This window comes from Oncorhynchus keta, chromosome 15 (genome assembly GCF_023373465.1).
Source record: "Oncorhynchus keta strain PuntledgeMale-10-30-2019 chromosome 15, Oket_V2, whole genome shotgun sequence".
Lineage (NCBI taxonomy): Eukaryota > Metazoa > Chordata > Actinopteri > Salmoniformes > Salmonidae > Oncorhynchus > Oncorhynchus keta.
In genome coordinates, this window is record NC_068435.1 from 28,104,695 (window position 1) to 28,125,913 (window position 21,219).

Below are 21,219 nucleotides of genomic sequence, written 5' to 3' on the forward strand. Positions count from 1 at the left end.
TGGTTGAGAAATCCACCGGAAACTGCGGTCACGACAATGCTGAAAAATATTCCAAATTAGATCCATAATATCGACAGAAACATGGCATACGTTTTTTTAGAATCAATCCTCCAGGTGTTTTTCAAATATCTATTCGATAATATAACACCCGGGACAGGTGGCTTCTTAGTAGGAAAGAGAGAAACAATGGCCGCATTTGTCTTTTACGCACAAAACACTCAGAGCCTCCAGCTGACCACTGACGCAATGTTGTCGTTCAGGCTCATTTTTCAAAATAAAAGCCTGAAACTATGTATTGGGAGACTAGACACATTAGGGGAGCCATAGAAAAAGGAATCTGAGAGTTCCTTCCTGATTGGATTTTTCTCAGGCTTTCGCCTGCAATATCAGTTCTGTTATACTCACAGACAATATTTTTACAGTTTTGGAAACTTTAGAGTGTTTTCTATCCTAAGCTGTCAATTATATGCATATTCTAGCATCTTGTCCTGACAAAATAGCCAGTTTACTTTGGAACGTTATTTTTACAAAAATGAAAATAGTGCCCCCTAGTTTCATACATTTAGCAAATTCGTAAAACATTTTGTACGAATTGCAATTCGTGACATATTGTATGAATTGCAATTCATAACATATCATACAAATTATAATTCGTAACATATCATGCGAAATGTCATTTGTAACATATCATATGAAATGGATGATGGACATCCACAAATTAATACATACCATACGAAACATAACATATCATACCAAATGGGGTGTCTCAGATTTATATACAGAATAATACAAAATGCTCTGAGACCAGATTGCTAGGAACGCTCCACTCACTGCTTTCAGCCTACAGTCTGCAACACATAGCAATACAAGTCTCCAACAACTAATGATCATACAGAGTAGAGGAAGATGAGGGTGTAGTGCACTGCACAGTTTGTGTATTATGCGTAAACCGTTGTTTATTACTGTACTGTTTTACACCTGTGCACGTGACAAATAAACTTTGAAACTTGTTGTTTGTGAGGACAATAAAGATAATGCATGAGCATTGGGACGAACAAGGCTTGACGACAGGTCCTGTTAGTAGGTCAGGAGAGGTGTACTGTACAGGCAGATTTTATAAGTGAATGTCATGTTTTGCCTCTGGCTGCTCTGACACCTGCCCCCTAACCCCCTCTCTCTACTGTATAGCAGAGCGGCTGACGTATACTCAAAAGACCCCCCCCAGTGCAATAGGACATTACTGTATGTGGTCGCATACCCTCTCGAAGCCTTATAGGCTTTTCTGCCTTCCTCTACTCTGCTGATGGAAGCTCATTCATTTTTCTATCAAACAGATGAAGGGACATGGAGATGGCTCCTGTATAGAAGCCTGGGTTTCTCATGACAACCCACGTAGGAAGTTATTACCCCTTTTCAAAAGGCCGACACATGGCACTGTGTTTGACTCACTGGAGTGCTGGAACAGGCACTTCATTCTGTACTCACGTGGGTACTTTAATAAGTCTTATGAAGGATAAACACTGCACAAGGTTGTTTTGTCATTCTGTAGTAACTTTGGAGATAAGAGATGTTAAACAGAGGATCCCAATGGACAGCCTCTCCTGCTTCTTACTTACATCTCCCCCTCACCTGACTCAAGTTGTCCCACTTTACAGCAATGAAGAAAACACAAACATGGAACCTGCAATACTCATAATGACTGATGTTGTTCGTTGTATTTTTTACTCTGCAGTTTTCCGTGGGGCTGGGGATAAAGTGTATGTAGAAAGGACAGAAATATATTGTATTAGATTCTTCTGTTGGTCTTTACACAGCAAAATTAAGGGTGTACATGAACACTTTTGAAAGTATTAAAGATTTAACACTGTTGCAGTGTTCCGCATTTAACTCTGAAAGTTTAAAATGCACACTATTTTCAGTGAACATATGAGTCACACTGAACTTGTGTTAAAATAACACTTTTGAAAGTGTTAAAGATAGAACTATTTTGCTGTGTTCTCCATTCAACTCTTAACGTGTTCAAATTAACTTGATTGTGGTGTTTGTATAGCTCTACTGTAGAGTATTACCCAACACCTAAAGTGTAAAACACAACACTTGATTTAGATAAACTGGACTCACTTTTCTTGGTGCCGATGCTGTTACAGTTTCTCAGCGGAAGAAATTAACACCTGTGTCACGCCTTGGTCTTAGTATTTTGTGTTTTCTTTAATTATTTGTTCAGGCCAGGGTGTGACATGGGTTTATTGTATTTTCGTATTGGGGTTTGTAGTATTTGGGATTGCGGCTGAGTAGGGGTGTTGTATAGGCTTGGCTGCCTGAGGCGGTTCTCAATCAGAGTCAGGTGATTCTCGTTGTCTCTGATTGGGAACCGTATTTAGGTAGCCGGGGTTTCTCTGTGTATTTCGTGGGTGATTGTTCCTGTCTCTGTGTAGTGTTCGACAGATAGGCTGTAATAGGTTTCACGTTCCGTTTGTTGTTTTTGTATTTGTATAGTTATTTCATGTGTCGCTTTTTTCATTAAAGACATGAGTAACCACCACGCTGCATTTCGGTCCGACTCTCTTTCTACAAATGAAGAACGACGTTACAGAATCACCCAACACACACGGACCGAGTGGCGTGGAAACAGGCAGCGACAGCTGGAGCAGCAAAAGGAGGATGAATTATTCGGAGAATGGACATGGGAAGACGTGTTGGATGGTAAAGGTTGTTACACTTGGGAGGAGATACTGGCCGGAAGAGATCGCCTCCCATGGGAACAGGTGGAGGCACTAAGGAGAGCAGAGGCAGCCGGAGATAGGAGCCGACGATACGAGGGAAAACGGTTGGCAAGGAAGCCCGAAAAGCAGCCCAAAATAATTATTGGGGGGCTTAAAGGGAGTATGGCTATGCCAGGTAGGAGACCTGCGCAAACTCCCTGTGCTTACCGTGGGGCTAGAGAGACCGGGCAGGCACCGTGTTATGCTATGGAGCGCACGGTGTCTCCATTGCGGGTGCATAGCCCGGTGCGGCACATAACAGCCCTTCGTATTGGCCGGGCTAGAGTGGGCATCGAGCCAGGTAAGGTTGGGCAGGCTCGGTGCTCAAGAGCTCCAGTGCGCCTGCACGGTCCGGTCTATCCAGAGCCAACTCTCCTTGTTTATCGTGAGGAGCCAAGGAGGAGACCAGAACCAGAGCCGGTGTTAATGGGGAAAGTGGAGGAGAGAATAATGAGGGAGTTGCTAGTATGGTGCTATAGGTACGATATTCGCCCGACGGAGTGTGTCGGGATTTAATGGCACCTGGGTCAGCGCTCCATACTCGCCCTGAGGTGCGTGTTAGTCGGATGAGTGAAAATTGTGCCAGCCTCACGCACCAGGCCTCATGTGTACCTACCTAGCCTTGCACGTCCTGTGCCAGTCCTGCTCTCAGGCTCTCCAGTACACCTTCACGGTCCAGTCCATCCTGTGCCACCTTCACACACCAGTCCTCCGGTAGCAGCTCCCCGCACCAGGCTTCCAGTGCGTGTCCTCGATACTGTAGCACCAGTTCCAGCACCACGCACCAGGCCGTCAGTGCACCTCGCCTGTTCAGCACAGCCAGAGCCTTCCTTCCCTCCTGCGCTACTGGAGTCTCCTGTCTGTTCAGCGCTATCAGAGCCTTCATTCCCTCCTGCGCTGTCGGAGTCTCCCGCCTGTTCAGCGCTATCAGAGCCTTCCTCCTCTACAGCGCTGCCGGAGCCTCCTGCCTGTTCGGAGCAGCCTGAGCTGTCAGTCTGCATGAAGCAGCCAGAGCTGCCAGTCTGCAAGGAGCTGCTAGTCTGCAAGGAGCTGCCAGTCTGCAAGGTGCTGCCAGCCTGCATGGAGCAGTCAGAGCTGTCAGCCTGCATGGAGCAGTCAGAGCTGTCAGTCTGCAAGAAGCTGCTAGTCTGCAAGGAGCTGCCAGTCTGCAAGGTGCTGCCAGCCTGCATGGAGCACTCAGAGCTGTCAGCCTGCATGGAGCAGTCAGAGCTGTCAGTCTGTATGAAGCAGCCAGAGCTGTCAGTCTGCAAGGAGCTGCTAGTCTGCAAGGAGCTGCCAGTCTGCAAGGTGCTGCCAGCCTGCATGGAGCAGTCAGAGCTGTCAGTCTGTATGAAGCAGCCAGAGCTGTCAGTCTGCATGAAGCAGCCAGAGCTGTCAGTCTGTAAGAAGCAGCCAGAGCTGTCAGTCTGCAAGGAGCTGTCAGTCTGCATAGAGCAGCTAGATCCGCCAGTCAGCCATGATCTTCTAGACCTGCCAGACAACCAGATTCTTCCAGATCTACCAGTCAACCAGTCTCTTCCAGATCTGGCAGTCAACCAGAATCTTCCAGATCTGCTCGTCAACCAGAATCTTCCAGATCCGCCAGCCAGCCAGGATCTACCGGAGCCGGCTACCTACCTGAGCTTCATCTCAGTACTGGGCTTCCTCTCAGTACTGGGCTTCCTCTCAGTACTGGGCTTTCTCTCAGTACTGGGCTTTCTCTCAGTACTGGGCTTTCTCTCAGTACTGGGCTGCCCCTCAGTCCCGAGCTGCCCCTCAGTCCCGAGCTGCCCCTCAGTCCCGAACTGCCCCTCAGTCACGAGCTGCTCCTCAGTTCAGTGGGGTTCTGGGTGAGGACTATTAGGCCATGGTCGGCGGCGAGGGTGGATTATCCCAGGACGCGAAGGGGAGGAACTAGGACATTTATGGAGTGGGGTCCACGTCCCGAGCCGGAACCACCACCATGGACAGACGCCCACCCAGACCCTCCCTATGGTTTTGAGGTGCGGCCGGGAGTCTGCACCTTAGGGGGGGTTCTGTCACGCCTTGGTCTTAGTATTTTGTGTTTTCTTTAATTATTTGTTCAGGCCAGGGTGTGACATGGGTTTATTGTATTTTCGTATTGGGGTTTGTAGTATTTGGGATTGCGGCTGAGTAGGGGTGTTGTATAGGCTTGGCTGCCTGAGGCGGTTCTCAATCAGAGTCAGGTGATTCTCGTTGTCTCTGGTTGGGAACCATATTTAGGTGGCCGGGGTTTCTCTGTGTATTTCGTGGGTGATTGTTCCTGTCTCTGTGTAGTGTTCGACAGATAGGCTGTAATAGGTTTCACGTTCCGTTTGTTGTTTTTGTATTTGTATAGTTATTTCATGTGTCGCTTTTTTCATTAAAGACATGAGTAACCACCACGCTGCATTTCGGTCCGACTCTCTTTCTACAAACGAAGAACGACGTTACAACCTGTAGTGTTACAGTAAATCATTTTGGGGTGTTCTTTTAACACTGTATGGTGTAAAGCCTAATTTGCATATTTCCCAGGGTGCCTTTTCTTTGAGTTAATCGTAGTTAAACACCCATGACTGTATTTGTTTGTGACATGGTTATTCAATTCTTTCATTTTAAAGGCCTGTGGCTTTCACTAAGTGAGTACTTTACAGGCCACACCGCAAATAGGCCCGCGTTGATTTTTCAGTGTAACATTTCTAGTTTTGTTTCAGGAAAGGGAAAGGGGGATACCTAGTCAGTTGTACAACTGAATGCCTTCAACTAAAATGTGTCTTCCACATTTAACCCAACCCCTGAATCAGAGAGGTGCGGGTGGCTGCCTTATTCGACATCCACGTCTTCGGCGCCCGGGGAACAGTGGGTTAACTGCCTTGCTCAGGGGCAGAACAACAGAGTTTTACCCTGTCAGCTCGGGGATTTGATCCAGCAACCCTTCAGTTACTGGCCCAATTCTCTAACCACTAGATTACCAGTTAAATTCACTCTGTAAGAGTGTATAAGAACCCCCAGTGTTGGTGTTAATAATCAGAGTTATTGTTTTACACTGTGGAGAGTAAAACAGTCCCATCAAAACCACGGCCATCATTATCATATTTCCCAGCATGCTTTACTGCAGGTTGATTTTTTAAGATTGTTTTTAATATCTTGTGTTTTGCATGTACATTGATTGAGTGAATAATCTTATACTACACAAAGATACATAACATACATTTTTCTAAACTAATCCAATCAGTAAGTTAGCTTTATTGCACCTGCTACAAAAAATGGTTGTTCCAGTTTGAATGGTTTAGGTCGTCTTCTTATCAACTTTCCTAACCCTGATAGTCATTCTGAATGCAGGCTGTGGGTGATTAAAAATTACAACTGCTGAATATCCTAACTCTGGCTGGATTCCAATAGGAATTACACTTTGCAAACCAACATAATGTGACTTGCAGGCGTGCACAGCACTCCATTCAGAGTTACTGTGAGTCACCTATCTGTCTGGTGTTCACTGATTGTTCTGCCAACTTCAGTAAGTCTTAAGTACACAACTCCTCTATGGTTGAAGAAACTTATAAAAGGACTTAGCAAACTAAAATGGAAACCTCCAGGTTTTCAGAGATGTTGAGCAGGGCTTTAGCAGGACAGTAGTTCACATTTACCTCACGCTCATTAATCATATGTTTTACTGTACTATATAAAAGACACAAGCACAGTGTTGGCTGGAGTAGAATACACTTAGTCTCAAAATATAGTACATCTATTATAGGCAGTTAAACACGGCCAGTAAAACTATGCCGGTGACACTGTTGCATAGACTCAAAAACACAGGGAATCCCTCCCTATTGCCTCATAGTTTCACTTACTATAACAGTGCTTCCATTACATCGACAGTGAGATAGATCTAGCTTACCTATGCAGGCGGTACTCAATGAATTGTTAGCATAATTTGCTAACCAAGCCCTCCTCTCCCATATATATTCAGTGGGACTTATTATCCCAGTGAGGCAGAACAGAACAGCGTGGCTGGAGTTACAAGTCAGTGAGACAGTCCAGAGTCATACAGATAAGTAATACTGTACTGCAGGAAGGGCCGGAGCAGACAAATCAATCTGTGTGCAGAAGGCTTGTTTACTACTACAAAGCTTAAATAGGTCTAGGGACATCTGGTGTATACATGCATAGTATTTATTTACAACATTTACAGTGCACAGCGATTCTCTGGTGTGTTACTGCGGATGGGGATAGAAGAGAGACACCATAACGATGCAAATATTAGCTTTGCTTGATGAAAACTCAATGCAATAATCAAAATAATATCAAAAAAGCCTTGTGACTTTTGCTGATTGGCTTGTTTGTGTGTGGGAGGTGTTTTGGGGTACTATGTCATGTACAGTAACAGACAACCTTGCCTTCTCTTCCAGTGCCCCCCAAGGATGTAATATTTTACTTAGGGCAAATGGTCAGATGTATATGAATGCAGGTAGTGGATGGAGGGTACACATAAAGTACATATGACATGTAGTTAATTCTCCTTTGGAGCATTTTGATAACATCATCGATTTCCTGGGACGGGTCATTGAATGACTTTATACTATCAACAAATAATACATAGCATAGGTAGTACTGTACCAAACAACAACACCTCAGTTTATTTACATTACATACATTCTCTTTTAATGCCACCTCAGTACTGTAGGTGTATTCTGAGAAAATCCCATTTTGAATGTGATGTACAGTACAGTATCCTACACCATCGTATGTTATGTCCCTAACATGTGTGCAGTGTTGACAGGAAGATTGAGTCACAGACAATAATGATGTTGATGTTATGGAAAATTCATCTGAAGTGATTGCCTCTGCTATTCTGGGGTTTAATTAAAAGCTACAAATGGAAGCTCAATGCTTCACTGTCCTGGGCTAAGGCCAAAAAGGTAATATACATAATATACATAAAGACCTTTAATATAAAGTAGCATGTCATTATGCCACTTCCGCATAAGCCAAATAAAAATAAAACACTTTTATTGAGATTACCTTTAAACAGCCAGAAAACCACTGAATAGAATACCTCACATGCCTATTGGAAACAGCTGCCACTGTTATGACACCCTCTGTGATGCTGCCTAGCCTTAGCTTGGTCTGTCCCTAGAGCCTTGGCTTTCTCTGAACAATAGAGAAGCTGTAACATGTATTTACTATAATGTCATACATGCATGGCTTATATATATTGTATGTATTTATATATACACACAGGAATGTATGTGAAGTCTATCTGATTGAGGAAATCCTTGCAGAGAATCACAACGGCAACATAGATTCAGAAGTCATCATAAAAGTAACTATTTGGCCACCACCACCACCACTCACTCTGTCATGTGGACTGTTGTTCCCTTAGCTACAAGCCCGAGCACAAGATAAGAGATAGATAATGGCCCTTCTGGGAAAACTCCTTGTGCCTGTGAAGTTATAGAACAATGGGTCACCTTCACACACAGTATGCCCACTGAGTTGGAGGGACTGAGTGTGTGTTTCAGTGACATTGTTAACTGCAGATATAGCTGATGCAGAAAACCCCTAGAACCTGAGATGAGATTGTAGATGGTTCTAACTCCAGGGTGTCCCTGATAAAGCATATCCTAGAGGAGAATTGCCAGGAATATACCCTGCTGAGATGCAAGTGAACTGTTATTTCTGTGCACTGAGCCATTGCATAGCAGCTGGATGCCTATTGCTGTTGAAAAAAGAATAGGAGGGAAATGTGTCATTCTTTCCATTGCAATAACTTGGGTTCTTTTTATGGACTGTGTCAAACATGCAGACTCTCACATACTTATGGGAAACTCCTTTGTTTTTACAAGCCCTATCAAGCATCAAATGACACATCAGTATAAGCCCTATACTCACCACCCACATACACAAAATAAGAATGTGTAGACAGTTATATCATCCATGCGACGACCCATAGGCTTTACAAACAAACCCTGCTAGAGGGAAAACACCCACCCAGACAGCCCACATAGCTAACGGCTTTCTTTTTTATGGAAAATATCTCCCCACACACATTTTATTTCTAAACCCAGGTCAATTTGATCATGTTAGATTATGTATCTACGCGAGTGAGTCACTCAGGTAATAGTTAGTTTTAGCAAGCAGAAGCAGAATTCAGAGTATTGTGTACTGCAGACTCACTGCTGAACATCTGATATTTTACTGTAACACATTTAGCATGTAGGAGGATACAGCTTATCTTATCTCACAGTATTCTTTGTCTCTGTGAAAGTAAAGTTCTGATCTGGCAAAAAGTTCAGCTATGTGATGTGTGTGTCTCTTGTGGGCCTTTATTGTGATACATAGACAATAGTTGGTTTAATCATGAGCATTTTGTTGTATATTTTGTTTCATTTCAATTTCCTGACAGTACTACTCATTTTTGGTAACTCAGCACAATAGTTGACCACTAGTTCAAATGTCCAATACTTATGAGTAAAAGTTGGGTAATTTTTTTAAGACTGAGTAAATTTAGAGCTTACACCACTGTTGAAATACTAGCATAGTAGTTTAAACCATTCTCTCAAAAGCTTTGCCTTTGAATGGGAGGCTCAGCCCAAACCTTTCCATGTGTTTCATACCATTCCATTTACTCCATTCCAGCCATTATTATGAGCCATCCAGCTCAGCTGCCTCTTGTGGCAGTGTCTAGTGAAAGTCTACCCACCCCTCGCAGTCTTCAGATTTTGCTGCCTTCAAATTTTATTTCAACATTTATTAAATTTTTAAAAAAACCTTACTGATGTACACAACCTAATCCACATTATCAGAGCGAAAGAATAGTTATAGAACATTTTCCAAATGAATTAATTGATTTGTGTATGCATTCACACCCCAGAGTAAAAACTTGGTGGAAGCACCATAGGCAGCCATTACAGCTGGGTATAATTTTGAATGAGATTCTACCAACTTGGCCTACTCTTAGGGCAACATATACCCATTGTTTTTGTCAAAATTGCTCAAGCTCAGCAAATTTGGTTGGGAGTTACTGATGGAAAGCCAAATTCAAACCTTGTCTCTTGATTTTCATTTAGGATTGAGACTGGACCATTCAGGAACACTCAACACCTATTGGAAAACCATTCTGGTGTGTGTTTGGCATTAACATTTGTGTAATTGCACAGCTTGAAAATAAAACTCTATCCCAGGGTTGGGTATTCAGAAGACTGAAGCAGGGTTTCCTCTAACTTTTAATGGGGTTTGGTAATTTCATATTGATTTTCATCATGACAAACTCCCCAGTCCCTGCCGGTAACATGATGCTGCCACCACAATACTTGAAAAATAAAGAGGGTTTCACTCCCCTGGGCAAGGTCATAAATAACAAAGCTCCCAGTCACACTATCTGGAAGACAGTAGAGGCTGGATTGACGGGTGGTGAGTCTGATGCAAGGTGAGCTCCTGGTTTATGGAAGGTCACACATGGTATGGGAATGTAATGAAGCATGGGCTCGCCTTACACACCCACTGGATCTTCTTTCACTTTATCAACTGGATTGATTGTTTAATCCCAGCACTATACTTTCCAGCTGAGATTAATCTTAAATAAATGTCCCATAGACTGATTGCCATCTCAATACTTTGGCAAGCTGCTGTTTTTAACACAAGTGAGTCAGAAAACCTATGCGAATTGGAGAGAAAAGATGCTGCAAAGTGATGTTGATTGATTATCTATTTGTTGATTATATACAGTGCCTTGCGAAAGTATTCGGCCCCCTTGAACTTTGCGACCTTTTGCCACATTTCAGGCTTCAAACATAAAGATATAAAACTGTATTTTTTTTGTGAAGAATCAACAACAAGTGGGACACAATCATGAAGTGGAACGACATTTATTGGATATTTCAAACTTTTTGAACAAATCAAAAACTGAAAAATTGGGCGTGCAAAATTATTCAGCCCCCTTAAGTTAATACTTTGTAGCGCCACCTTTTGCTGTGATTACAGCTGTAAGTCGCTTGGGGTATGTCTCTATCAGTTTTGCACATCGAGAGACTGAATTTTTTTCCCATTCCTCCTTGCAAAACAGCTCGAGTTCAGTGAGGTTGGATGGAGAGCATTTGTGAACAGCAATTTTCAGTTCTTTCCACAGATTCTCAATTGGATTCAGGTCTGGACTTTGACTTGGCCATTCTAACACTTGGATATGTTTATTTTTGAACCATTCCATTGTAGATTTTGCTTTATGTTTTGGATCATTGTCTTGTTGGAAGACAAATCTCCGTCCCAGTCTCAGGTCTTTTGCAGACTCCATCAGGTTTTCTTCCAGAATGGTCCTGTATTTGGCTCCATCCATCTTCCCATCAATTTTAACCATCTTCCCTGTCCCTGCTGAAGAAAAGCAGGCCCAAACCATGATGCTGCCACCACCATGTTTGACAGTGGGGATGGTGTGTAAGGGTGATGAGCTGTGTTGCTTTTACTCCAAACATAACGTTTTGCATTGTTGCCAAAAAGTTCAATTTTGGTTTCATCTGACCAGAGCACCTTCTTCCACATGTTTGGTGTGTCTCCCAGGTGGCTTGTGGCAAACTTTAAACGACACTTTTTATGGAAATCTTTTTAAAAAGTCTTTCTTCTTGCCACTCTTCCATAAAGGCCAGATTTGTGCAATATACGACTGATTGTTGTCCTATGGACAGAGTCTCCCACCTCAGCTGTAGGTCTCTGCAGTTCATCCAGAGTGATCATGGGCCTCTTGGCTGCATCTCTGATCAGTCTTCTCCTTGTATGAGCTGAAAGTTTAGAGGGACGGCCAGGTCTTGGTAGATTTGCAGTGGTCTGATACTCCTTCCATTTCAATATTATCGCTTGCACAGTGCTCCTTGGGATGTTTAAAGCTTGGGAATTTTTTTTGTATCCAAATCCGTCTTTAAACTTCTTCACAACAGTATCTCGGACCTGCCTGGTGTGTTCCTTGTTCTTCATGATGCTCTCTGCGCTTTTAACGGACCTCTGAGACTATCACAGTGCAGGTGCATTTATACGGAGACTTGATTACACACAGGTGGATTGTATTTATCATCATTAGTCATTTAGGCCAACATTGGATCATTCAGAGATCCTCACTGAACTTCTGGAGAGAGTAGGCTGCACTGAAAGTAAAGGGGCTGAATAATTTTGCATGCCCAATTTTTCAGTTTTTGATTTGTTAAAAAAGTTTGAAATATCCAATAAATGTCGTTCCACTTCATGATTGTGTCCCACTTGTTGTTGATTCTTCACAAAAAAATACAGTTTTATATCTTTATGTTTGAAGCCTGAAATGTGGTAAAAGGTCGCAAAGTTCAAGGGGGCCGAATACTTTCGCAAGGCACTGTATATATATATTCCTATTCATGGAATACCAGCTGTCTGGAGTGTTTACGGACATATTTAATCTCTCCCTATCCCAGTCTCTCAGCCCAAGGAGGAAGACTTAAGGCGTCAGCATTCTTCAGTTTGGCTGGCGCCTCACCAAACTCGGCTAGCCGAACGGACCTTCGCCAGAAAAAGTGACAATATTACTGTTTGTCCATTTTGAGACACAGTAGCCAGTATACACTTCCTCAAAATACTCTCTCTAACTAAAGAAATCTGTCATTCATTTTGACATTTTTGCCAAAGAGATCTTCACCGCACAATATTACATACAAGATGTTTGGTGCAGTATTTTTCAAGGAAAAAATTTGCATGAAAACAAGTAATCTCTCATTGAATGACAACAAAGACTTGATTGAAGAATCTCTACTGTTGACCAATCACCGACGGGGTGTAGACTTCGGCCTGCCTCCAGATTTTTTTTTAGCTTGCCCGAACAGCCCAAAAAAACACCCCAAAGTCCAAAACAAAATCACAAAATGTCATCATAACATATGCACGAACTCTACCAAACTGTTTCGGCTGGGAAGCCTTTAGTGGTATGTAAAGGAATGGTTCGGTTTTGTCAGCATCAATAAAAGATTAGATTGGTAGAGTAACTATGTGTGCCCAAAGTCATGCCTAAGTTAGCCAAGATGTTGCAAATAATATTAGTTTAGATACTGTTGAGAAGGTGAACAAATCTCCAGTCTACAGTCTCTGGTGTCTCTGAGGCAAAAATATATTATATTATTTAACATACAACATTCTATGCAAATCAGCTTAGAGACTGTTAACCACATGTTAGCAGCTGGAGGGTTAATGGGCCAGTGCAGTGAAAAGCTAGCTACTAGGTATCAGAGGCAGAAGTATCACCGCTGTGGTTCGTCCACAAGACGATGCGAAATATCTTATATTTTAAAACCCTAAAACTGTTTACATGAATTTATTTTAAGCGCATTAACAAATGTAATGCAATATGTAGCTGGTGTGACTAAGGGGGAGAGGGAGGGGAAGAAGGAGAGACGGGGGGAGAAGGTTTATGGAAGTCTGTTGGTGTTTATTTGGGGAAAGGGGAAATCAATCAAGTCCTGCAGCTGGCCTGGTGATGGACTGAAGAGGTGGAAATTAGGAGAGGGGAGGAGGAGGAGGAGACAGAGCCAGCTGCAATTACAGCTGATCCTGAGTGGTACAGCGCTTTTACAGAGGCGAGAAAAATAGGAGGGGAAAGAGAGAGAGGGAGAGGGAGAGAAAAAGACAAGAGGTTGGGGAGAGAGATGGAGGGAAGGGAGAGTGGCACCTCACTGATACAGCGAAGCAACTAAAAAGTAGAGCGAAGACTCTACTCCGAGAGTGAGAGAGAAAGGGAGAGCAAGGGAGAGCGAGGCAGAGAAAGAAAGAGGGAGGGCTCTCGGTCTCTGGACATGACATAATTGATACTCATACTGCACAAGGGAGAATAGGAGGCGGTAGAGTGAAAAGAGAATGGGAGAAGACCATGAAGATGATGAAGTGACAACAATTCTCATTAGGTGCAACCGCACCGGAGCACCTCTTCTCCTGGGGACGTGTCAGATTATTAAGACAAGGAACATTAGCAGGAGAAAAAAAAGGGACTTTGGTTCAAGACCTAAAGTGAAGTTGATGACAGGACAAATAACACAGATGGACCATTCACTTTGTTTATCTCTCTTTGGACTCAGATTGACGGAACCCTAAACAGCCCTGTGTGGATTCACAGCACGGAGAAGCACATAGCCTGTGAGTGTGGGTCAGGGGAGGGCACGGGGTTGTGAGATTGGGGAGATGAGTCTGGGAGGATAACAAGCAGCTGTGTGGAGGAAAGAGCGGGCAGAGGAGGGCAGATCCACCATGTCCCTCAGTGGAAGGGGCAGTATATCCCAGGATGGGGGGCCAGTGGCCAGCAACGAGCGCCGGAACACACGAGTGAAGAGGGCTGTCCGCATCTCCAGCATCGTTGCTCAGGAGGTGAGTAGCCGGACTCTGACCTGGCTGTGAGACTACATGGGACCACGTGCACTATTGGGAGAGAACAAGGGCATTCAAATACATCATAACTTTCAGTGGCTTTTCTATTTTAACATTTGGTCTGTCAGGGATTAGTGTTCAGTTAAACAGAGGCACATTAATTGCTGTTGAAGGGGTAGGTATCACAACTATTATTTTGCTGTGTGCATCAGCCTATTTTATCTTTGTATTACCTTAATAGTGTATACTCTCTTATTCTACTGTACAGGGTGCTTGAACAGTTTGTCATACCTAAGGCATATTCAAAGAAGATGCATATGGTTCCAGACAGTGTACATCAGTATAAAGCCTATTCAGTGTGCTTCAGTCTGTGGAGGTTAGATTCAATACAGACAGGTTGTGGCGTTCCTTGGTGTGTCTTACTGGAATTAAAAACATTTTGTGTTGGGGCCTCCCGAGTGGCACAGTGGTCTAAGACACTGCATCGCAGTGCTAGCTGTGCCACTAGAGATTCTGGGTTTGAGTCCAGGCTCTGTTGTAGCTGGCTGTGAACGGGAGACCCATGGGGTAGAAAAAAACGTTTTTGATCCATGAGTATCTCTACTTGTGATAGGATTATTGGTCATAAGCTGTATTTACCTGTACAAATGCCAACAAACAGTTACCCAGGGCTATACTACAGTGTGTGTGTGTGTGTGTGTGTGTGTGTGTGTGTGTGTGTGTGTGTGTGTGTGTGTGTGTGTGTGTGTGTGTGTGTGTGTGTGTGTGTGTGTGTGTGTGTGTGTGTGTGTGTGTGTGTGTGTGTGTGTGTGTGTGTGTGTGTGTGTGTGTGTGTGCCCATGCATACATGTGTTTGAGCAGGTATTTGCTTGTTTGCATGCCTGTTTTATGTAATATTATATTCTAATGTCATCAGTACATTAATATAGTAAGCTACATGGTCTGTTATTCTAACCCCAGTCTGTTACGCTAACCTCAGTTAGTGTTATGCTACATACTGTTGTGACTACCATTCTCACTGTTATTTTTGTATAAAAGCCACTCAACAAACAATGACAATCAACTTAAGGGGCTTGTTCTAAACGAGTAAGCATTTCAGTGTTAGTCTACACCAGTGGAGGCTGGTGGGAGGAGCTATAGGAGGACGGGCTCATTGTAATGGCTGGAATGGTATAAATAGAATGGAGTCAATCATGTGGTTCTCATATGATTGACACCGTTCCATTCCAGCCATTACAATGAGCCTTTCCTCTTATAGCTCCTACCACCAGCCTCCACTGGTCTACACCTGTTGTTTACGAAGCATGTGACAAATAGAAATTGATTCACATAATGGTTAATGTAGTTCCTCTCAGAGATGCCAGTGTCACTTGCGTAGCACACACCTTGCTCCCCTCAAAAAATGTAATTTTAATAGATTTATTTTGGGGGGGGGGGGTTGGTCCCCCATATAGCATATGAAAACATCAATAGCCATGAATTAAATGTTTAGAATTACAGAATATTAACTTCAAAACTACAAAATGTATCTCAGCCTCATGGCAAATATGTGTACATTTAAGGGAAAATATTTATTTTGGGAACTATCAAAATACGTTTAATATTATGCCTGGAAATGAACTTGTCCAGAGCAAAGGATCCCAACTAAAAAAAAAAAAAAAAGTGTCTTTATTTTTTAAAGGGCAATAATGGATATTAACTGAAAAAGTATCTTGGACATGCCGAGAGAGTTTCGGATAGATCTGCCAAGCTTCTGTCTATTTGAGCTGGTCAGTATGTGTAGGTAATCCTGTCTAACGCAGCTTTTTTTATTTTTATATATTGCGTAGTAGAACTGCATAAGTATTGCTCTCCACTTTCTGGAGGACTGAGTTTTGAAATCAGTGGAATTAGAATATGATAGCTAAGGACACCTGTCTCCAGATTACATCTTCAAATGAAGGGCAACCATGGCATCCATGACAGAGAGGGAGAAGCGTCCATCCATATATAAAGGTAAGAGAGTCTAGCTAGCTACATTTTCCGATATTACACTTTTCTAATTTTGTCAAAAAGTAGCTAGCTTGCTAACTTTAGCTGGCTGGCTCACTAGCTAATGTTATGTGTATGATATGTGTAGTAATATTATTCGTATCTCAGAGCCATTTGCTTTGCTAGTTATAGCCTAATGTTAGCTAGCTAACATTGGACATGGTTGGTTAGCTAGCTGCAGATTCATGCAGGCTAGTAACATCATGAGTTGTGATTAAGGTTAATTGTTTAGCTAGCTAGCTACATGTCTTAACAAAAGACTCCACTATGCAAGTATTCATTTTGATAAAATGTTCATGATGTCACTGCGACAGCTGTTGATAGACGTAGCTGGTAAATTCGCTCTGGCAGAATAACTGGCAAATTTACGATCGATATGGTCGATGTCAGTAAACGTTGGCAAAAAAATAAATTGTTACCATCAGCACAATTGCAGTCACCAACGCCCTGGATTACATAAAAACAGCCTAACCAGCTTTGCTATGGCGAGTAAAATGGTCAGTGAGCTTTTCTCTCATTTGTGTCTGGAAGTAGCTAGCAAGCTAGCCAACGTTAGCCAGCTTGAGTGCTGACTGCTGTTAGGACAGAACGCTCGGATCAACCCTTAAAGAGATGGGTGGGGCTAAAGCTTAAGAGGGTGTGACCTATGCTGAATGGGTGTAGACAAAGAAGAGTTCTCCAATTGGTCTACCAAAACAATCAAAGGCCTTTTTCTTAAAAGTGAGGTTACAAGTTTATCAACTTTCAAAGCAGAATTACTTTCCCATTGTTCCTCAACTGTAGTGTATGATATACCATTTTCTAGCTCGGAGTCTCTACTTTTATCCAATGTAAAAAAGAACCATTTAAAATGTTGCTGCATAAGACCGAATCGAACAGATAGGTCACATATGGTTCTCTCTGCCCCATTAAAAAAAATATATATTAAACCAGTAGTGGCCTTGGACCTTGCGGTGGGCCCTGCAAAACTGTGTGACCATCAGATGATTAGGGGGAAGTTGCACCTGTATGCTTTTCTAGGGTAACTTTAGCCTTTTTCCACTAAATGGTTAAGGTTTGGATTGGGGGAGGGGAAGCTGATCCTAGATCTGTATCTAAGAGAAACTTCACCCTGGGGTGGACATGGGGTGGAATCTGATGTTGTAAACCGATAACTCATAGCACTACATCATGCTGGAATTGAGTCATGAGTCGGCGAGAGACAGTGTTTAGTTTTATCCTCGGCAAGTCATTAATCCATCCATAGTGTTAACAGAAAAAAGACAAACATTTCGCTGTAAAGCTTGGTGAATTGAAAATAAATCCAGCAATGGCTCACACAGGTGAATGTCCACCTACTGTCCAAAAAAAGAGAGAAATGGTTCTTATGAGACCAGTTATAGTAATGGTTCATCATAGTCATCTACGTACTTGGAGACACAGATGAGTTATAGTGTGGATAACCAAAGACTGCTACATTACCAAGTATATGTAGCACAGAGTGCACAGTAGGGGAGTTTCTCCGGTCAAGGAACCAACATACATCTTGGCAAAACAGTGCCCTTGAACACCATACTCAGTCAGTAAAGCACAACGCAACTCATGCCCAGGCAGCCAGGCAAACGGAATCCCATGTCCCAGGGGCCCTTGTGCAGGAAGATTTATTGCAGGCTGGATAAGTGGGCCTCCCCTGTGCTGTGCACTTGTTACTGTGACTAGAAGTTTCTACCACAAAAGGACATGTCCTACAATCTTAGAAAAAAGGTTTCCAAAGGGGTTAACCGGCTGTACCCACAGGAGAACCCTTTTTAGTTCAATGTAGAACCCTCTGTGGAAAGGGTTCTACCTGTAACCAAAAATGGTTCTTCAAAGAGTTCTCCTATGAAGACAGCCGAAGAGCCCTTTTAGGTTCTAGATATCACCTTTTTATTTTAAGGGTGTATTTAAGAGAAATAGAGGTTTGGATGTTGGAAGTGTTCTCTCTTTTACAATACCCTGTTCATCTACTGTATGTCGGTGATACACTGCAAAGGTATGTCAATCCCCTGACACAGGGAATAATATAATTTTGTAAGTATATTGTCTCACATACTGTAGGGGAGAACCGGGACGAAAGTAAAGTAACACTTTGTTTTTTTCCTAATTACTCAGAGATCAATAGAGCTGGAGACTCCATATTTTTTATATACAGTACCAGTCAAACGTTTGTACACACCTACTCATTCAAGAGTTTTTCTTTATTTTTACTATTTTCTACATTGTAGAATAATAGGGAAGACATCAAAACTATAGTAACCAACATTTTTTAAACAAATCCAAATATATTTTTGATTCTTCAAAGTAGCCACCCTTTCCCTTGATGACAGATTTGCACACTCTTTGCATTCTCTCAACCAGCTTCACCTGGAATGCTTTTCCAACAGTCTTGGAGTCCCCACATATGCTGAGCACTTGTTGGTTGCTTTTCCTTCACTCTGCGGTCGAACTCATCCCAAATCATCTCAATTGAGTTGATGTCGGGTGATTGTGGAGGCCAGGTCATCTGATGCAGCACTCCATCCCTCTCCTGATCGGTCAAACAGCCCTTACACAGCATGGAGGTGTGTTGGTTTATTGTCCTGTTGAAAAACGAATTATAGTCCAACTAAGAGCAAACCAGATGGGATGGCGTATCGCTGTAGAATGCTGTGGTAGCCATGCTGGTTAAGTGTGCCTTGAATTCTAAATAGAATCACTGACAGTGTCACCAGCAAAGCACCATCACACCTCCCCCTCCATGCTTCATGGTGGGAACCATACATGCAGGGATCATCTATTCACCTACACTCTCACAAAGACACGGCGGTTGGAACCAAAAATCTCAAATTTGGACTCATCAAACCAAAGGACAGATTTCCACCAGTCTAATGTCCATTGCTTGTATTTCTTGGCCCAAGCAAGTCTCTTCTTCTTATTGGTGTCCTTTAATAGTGGTTTCTTTTCAGCAATTCGACCATGAAGGTCTCCTCTGAACAGTTGATGTTGAAATGTGTCTGTTACTTGAACTCTGTGAAGTATTTATTTGGGCTGCAATCTGAGGTGCAGTTAACTCTAATGAACGTATCTTCTGCAGCAGAGGTAACTAACTCTCTGTCTTCCTTTCCTGTGGAGGTCCTCATGAGAGCCAGTTTCATCATAGCGCTTGATGGTTTTTGCGACGGCCCTTGAAGAAACTTTCAAAGTTCTTGAAATGTTCCGTTTTGACTTACCTTCATGTCTTAAAGTAAGGATGGACTGTAATTTCTCTTTGCTTATTTGAGCTGTTCCTGCCATAATATGGACTTCGTCTTTTACCAAATAGGGCTATCTTCTGTATACCAGCCCTACCTTGTTACAGCACAACTGATTGTCTCAAACGCATTAAGAAGTAAAGAAATTCCACAAATTAACTTTTTACAAGGAACACCTGTTAATTGAAATGCATTCCAGGTGACTTCCTCCTGAGGCTGGTCGAGAGAATGCCAAGAGTGTGCAAAGCTGTCATCAAGGCAAAGGGTGGCTACTTTGAAGAATCTCAAATATAAAGTATATATATGTATATTTGTTTAACACTTATTTGGTTACTACATGATTCCATATGTGTTATTTCATAGTTTTGTTGTCTTCACTATAATTCTACAACGTAGGTGTGTCCAAACTTTTCACTGGTAATGTATATATGTCATTTTCCATTTATAGGGTAAATGAGTTGAAATGAAAGTGGAATTTCACCCTGACTCTGCCATGGCATATCATTATTACAATGTTAGCATTACTTTTTTGTCATAAACATAATAATTATCCAAACCGCAAGCTAGAACTAGCACATTTTCAATTCACTGGTAGAATTGGGAAGTTTTCGACTTTCTGTGTATTCCTCTGCTCATAGTGAACCACAAAGTCCGACATTCATAGCGAATGCAGATACGGTCCGCTAAAGTAGATGATGGCAACGTGGATGATGTGTTACGGCTTTCTTCCGTTGAAGGAGAGTCGGACCAAAATGCAGCGTGGTTATTACGATACATCTTTAATGAAGATGACACACGAAAATACAAAACGTGAAAACCTATACAGCCTAGCTGGTGAAATACAAAACACTGAGACAGGAACAATCACCCACGAAACACTCAAAGAATATGGCTGCCTAAATATGGTTCCCAATCAGAGACAACGATAATCACCTGCCTCTGATTAAGAACCGCCTCAGGCAACCATAGACTTTCCTAGACAACCCTACTCAGCCACAATCCCAATACTTACTAAAACCCCAATACAAAAACACACCACAAAATAAACCCATGTCACACCCTGGCCTGACCAAGTAAATAAAGAAAACACAAAATACTAAGACCAAGGCGTGACATGATGGCAACAGTGATGATGGCATTGTGTACTTTGAGCGAACAACACACAGCAATCAATACAATTAGTGGGGTGGTTAAATTGTGTATTTTGTTGTAGATAGTACCAAGATGTCCGACCAAGCTGACAGCTAATATTTACAGTAAGCATGGCATAAACATGAATTAGGTAGTGTTTGTATGGGTTGTGTTATGGTGTTAGAGGTAGCCACAGAGTACCTTCCTTCCAGACCATGTAATCAATTTAGTCTACCCCTCTTCTCTTTGTAAAACTCAGGTTATCTGGAGTCATTCCAGTGACAGTGCCCTGCTGAAAAATAACCCAAAGTGGCGGCATTTTGGGTACACGAGCATGAGGGAGGGGAAACCTTGTGGTTATGAAGCACAACAAGATTGTGGGACAGAAACCAGCAAGGGACACTGAAAGGTATAAAATAAAGACTACAACAGTAATGACACAATCACCTAATTCCTCTCTCTGCTGATTCTAAAAACACAATACAAAGACATGTCTACAAAAATCCCCTGCAAAGGTCTGCTATTGACAAGAATGATCTGTCAGTCAATGGGCTGGGGGAGGTTTACAGACAGTACTTTGAGATGAGGAAGGGGATTTTGGTAGTGCAGGGTTGTGCTTAGACAGTAAATGTATCGCTGTGTATGACAACAATTGAGAGATGCCATTTCTCCTCAATCTACCA

General features: G+C 42.6%; 1 protein-coding gene across 2 annotated transcripts in view; it reads left to right on the plus strand.

Moving 5' to 3' along the window:
* Positions 1–21,219, plus strand: part of LOC118394723 (potassium voltage-gated channel subfamily H member 2-like) — a 73,405-nt gene that overhangs the window by 8,678 nt on the left and 43,508 nt on the right. Inside the window, exon 1 of one of the 2 annotated variants that reach the window (XM_052463806.1) lies at positions 13,455–14,126. The exons of the other annotated variant lie outside the window; for it this stretch is intronic. Coding sequence (XP_052319766.1) covers positions 14,010–14,126 — 117 coding nt within the window. The 5' untranslated portion in view covers positions 13,455–14,009. Of the gene's footprint in view, positions 1–13,454; positions 14,127–21,219 lie in introns of those variants that run through there. 2 annotated transcript variants of the gene reach the window in all.